Here is a 4,549-nt window from a genome sequence, read left to right on the forward strand (position 1 = left end):
TATAATTTAAAGTCTAACTAAGATAAAACTTTTATAAAATAAAAAATTAAATAGTTGGTGTTTTCAATTTGAAGTGTTTAACGAAAGGTTTAATCTTGTTTCTCTTTTGGCTGCAGGATTTTACTCAATTTAAATGACAAGAAAGTTTGTTTTATATTACACTGAATATTGATTAGGTTAAAAACGTAAATGAGTCCGGCTAATTAGAGAATTTAGGACATTGATTTTAAGGATGCTGATTAAAAAATTAAAAAAATATTTATTATATAAATCATAAAAAAGATTATGAATAATATAATTTTTGTTTTCAATAAATATTTTTATTTTAAATTTCTTAATTAATATTCTTAGAAACTGCCTAACATTTCACAGAATAAATTATTTTGTAGGAATATTATATTATTTAAAAAGAGAAATATCTACTTTGATCGATTCAGAAAATCTATTTTAGTACTAGTACTGATTTAAACCCAAGAGATCTCAATGTAATAAATAAAGACTTGAAAAATTGCTTTTCGTTTGTCTCGTAAACACCATAATAATAATATTTAGCACCAAAGTTAGTGCATACCTTTGACCGAGGGAACGGCATCTTTGTTGCTTGCCCCTTTGGTCGTTCCGAAGATGTTCATCTCTCTCTACCACACCTATTCATTTACTATTACTAAATTATAAATAAATAAAATTAAACATTTACTAGTAATAAATTATAAATAAATAAAATTAAAGGCAAATATGAAGAAGTGTCTTTAAGTAAAAAAAATAAAATATTAATATGAACCGAATTTTCAATAAAGATATTTTAATCGAGAAGGCACACAAATAGTTTTCAACTCCCTCCGATGAGGCCGTTTTGGCTAATAAGAAATTGCATAATAAAATGATTAAAGAAATTATAGTGTTGCGTCAGCCTAAGCGCACATTAGATCTACACAGAGCCCAGCTCACACCTCATTTCACCTCATCACCCCTGCAATGGTTGAATGGAATCTCTACTCAGATTTTAGATCTCAAACATCCATCACTTCTTCTTCAATCCCAAAGACCAACAACAACTCCCAGAAACAGAAATTTAGCCCATAACCAAAAACACGGTCAAAATAAATTTCATCCGAGACAAGAAAAATAAAAATTAAATGCTTAAGCTTAAGTATATGTTTCAACTAATTTCTCAATTCTAATGTACCATATATCTGCCCTATTCTCAGGTAGACAAGAAATTAAACTTAAAAACACCACCAAAACCATGAAGATGAGCCCCCTTCAATGGAAGTTCAAACCCCAACCTAACAAAAAACCATGATTCGATAATTCTAGCCCACAAGAGAAGACAAATTAAAAAAAAAAAAGAAAATTTTCTATGTACACTTGTTGACTCCAAGAAAAAGCTCATGCCCAACAGGAAGGATCTCATACAAAGTGAAGAAAGAGGGACTTAAGAAAAAAAAGAGAACTTTTTTTGAACTTGGTAGATCCTTTTTGTTGTGTTTCATGAATCATTGTACTCATGCCAGCATATGAGCATAATGACACAGCGCCTCATGATGTAGAAACGAGCCCTTTGCTCTTTGACCAGCCTAGCACACTTTCTAGCAAAAGCACACTTCCTCTGAGTGGAAGAAGAAGAAGAAGAAGAAGAATTCTTCATGAGAGAGGAAGAAGAAGTTGTTGAGGAACGGCCTTCTTTCTTTGACAACTTATTCCACTTCTCACTATTACTCAAGTACATAATAGGTGGGACAGTACTTTGATCAGTGTTGTTGTTGATGCCTGCAGTAGTGCCACTAGTACATGTGGATATTGCACAATTAGAAGAAGCCATGTTGATGTTGGAGAGAAAAGACTTCAGTTTGGAAGAAGAGAAGTGGGTGGAAAGGTATTTACTGAGAGTGAATCAGTGAGTGAGGGGAGAAGGGATGAAGGGAGAGAGGGTCAATATTTATAAGGGTGGCTTGGATTGGGAAAACAAGTAGCTGATGGTGTATTGTATGTGTGGAACTGGGTATCACCTGGGCCTTCCTTTCCCTACACTGGCCCACCATAAATTTAAATTAATATATTATCACGAGAATCAATTTTATTTCCTGAAGATATAAAATTGATTCAGTCCTTAAATAAGGATGAAGATAGAAAAAAACAAGAGAGATTGTGGGTTTAAATTTCTCTAATTAATATTTTTCATAAAATAAAATTTGTTGGAAAAAAAATGTCTCATGTCATTATAAAACTAGCATTATATTTGATAAAAATTGATAATTTTGGTTATAACTATTTAAAAAAACATTCATGGTAATTATTAGTTAATCGATAATATAATAATTTCATATTAATAGTAAATGAAAATTAAAATATTTTTTCATATCACTTTCCATCTTAATTTTTTTTACACAAAAAATATAAAAATAATACATGCACTAATGCTGTATTAGAATTTGACATGTATGTTAAATTTTTTGCTTTTAAAAATAATTATCTTATAATTTATTCTTATTATGATTTTTAATTGATTGACAGTAAAAAAAATATTTATGCTAACAATAAAATAAATAAAAAGAATATTCATTTACTCTCTTTATTAAAAACATTTACCAATTAGTTTGTATTGTTTGCCAAAATTAAAATTTTATATGTATAGGGGTTAGTTTTGTAATTGGCATATAAAAAAAAACGTAAACTTTTTTATGTAAAGATTGAAATAAAAAAATGATATTAAGTATACTATTAGTATTAACTAGTATAAGTAAAACTAATATAAAATGTTAAATAGAAAAAGTATTTTACTATTTTTATATATTAAATATATTTATTTTTTAACGTTTTTTATTAAACAAATATGTCATTTATTATAAAATTATTATAAGAAGATATAGAAACTCATGAAATAGTTCAACTATGAGATTAATAAAAAATTTAAAAGAGTAAAGATATAACAATATTTTTCTTTTAAAAAAGTCTTAATTTGTTACTATTTTGTCCCAAGATTACTAATGTTTAAGATTTTTTCACATATCAAAGAGAATTAATATTTATTATGAAATAATTTTATTAAAATATTCTTATTTTTTCTCCTAATCTCAATAAATATATTATTAAGTCTTTTATAAGACAAAATTATTTATTACATAACAAAATTAGAATAAATATTTGAATATCTCATTGAAAAGTTGAAATTTTTCAAAAACTAAATCTGCAGTAATTTTGGTACAATAATATTTCATATTCACAACAATTATGCAGTAACTAAAATATTCTTTTTTTGGTGACCTATTATATTTATCTTACCGATTTCCTTAAAAATTAAAGTTTTGAAAAACCTTTAAAGTAGCCATAATTATCCCAAGCTATATTGTGGCTCCATGCATGGGTGAAAAAAGGGTGAGGATTGAATGCAGGAAATCCTGCAATGGTTCTTAGCACCTTGTTTGGTCCGGCAAGAAATGGGGTGATGAGGAATAAAAACTATATATAGTTACATAGGCACATAGGAAGCTATATAGTAGTGACTGGCATTATTGGGTAAGGATGGAATTAATTAAATTTAAAGTTGTGAGACACTGAGTTTCAAGGAATTGATAGAGCAGAGAAAAATAAACTCGACAAGTGCTAAACTTGTTTTTTTTTTTGTTTTTTTTTATTTTTTTGAAATAAGATTGTTTTGAACTAGCCCAAGTCTTACGAGTTCGTCAGTTCGTAAGAATAGGTCAGTTGAATTGTCAAAGTATCACATTTTTTTTAGCAAGTAACACAATTAATATTCAAACTATGTAACATAAGAAATCTCTCATAACTTGTACCAAATATTACTCTCCATCCTTTGGGATCCACTCTCAGCATTAAAAGATAACCATAACCCATAAATTAAAGTTTTGTAACAATAGGAGAAATTCCTGATCAAAATATGTTTTAATTTTCAATGTAAATGGCATAGTATACTTTGTATCTATCTCTGGCCTGAGAAAGGCCTCACTTCTTGTGGCTTTTCTCAGTTCATCTTAATACAAATCTTTTCCTTGCTGTGAAAAAAAAAGTTTTTCAATCAATTTTCACATCTTGACTCTAACTGTCACTTATTTAAGCACCAAAGATTTTGTAAATTGATACTCCTACCGTTGTTGGCTTGTTAAGATTCCCACCATAGTTAATCGCCGTATCATATTCCTGTACCAAGTGTTTAGATACGGTTACATATCAATTTACGTGCCTAATTGAATTGGAATACCATCTCTTATAACTCTAAAATTTCAGTTGTAAGAAAAAGTGGGTGGGAAGGAAATTTTTGTGAAGCTTTGAAAATGATTTATTAGAGTATAAGTGTGATGAAATTTTACATTTGATAAAAATGATAAAACTAAACAACATAGAAGTGAAATAAATTAAGATATATAAAATTAAATCTTAAGATTTTGAATTAAAATGTGAAATTATCGATGGATCCATGGACATTCAAATTGGAAATATGACTTAAAAGTGATTTTATATCATTCTGAGTTCATGGAATAATCGGTGGTGAAAAAAGCCTTTTCATTTAGGCATAAAGCAGATGAGAAAA

At 28.1% G+C, this 4,549-nt stretch overlaps 1 protein-coding gene across 1 annotated transcript; it reads right to left on the reverse strand.

Annotated features, from left to right (window-relative positions):
* Positions 1 to 1,201: 1,201 nt before the first annotated feature.
* On the reverse strand, positions 1,202 to 1,907 carry LOC100526995 (uncharacterized). Its single transcript, NM_001250099.2, has one exon. It carries the CDS (start codon positions 1,820 to 1,822, stop codon positions 1,490 to 1,492), a length of 333 nt encoding a protein of 110 aa, NP_001237028.1. The 5' UTR covers positions 1,823 to 1,907; the 3' UTR covers positions 1,202 to 1,489.
* Between the last annotated feature and the right edge of the window lie 2,642 nt (positions 1,908 to 4,549).

The sequence above is a fragment of the Glycine max genome, chromosome 18, assembly GCF_000004515.6.
Source record: "Glycine max cultivar Williams 82 chromosome 18, Glycine_max_v4.0, whole genome shotgun sequence".
NCBI classification, from domain to species: domain Eukaryota; kingdom Viridiplantae; phylum Streptophyta; class Magnoliopsida; order Fabales; family Fabaceae; genus Glycine; species Glycine max.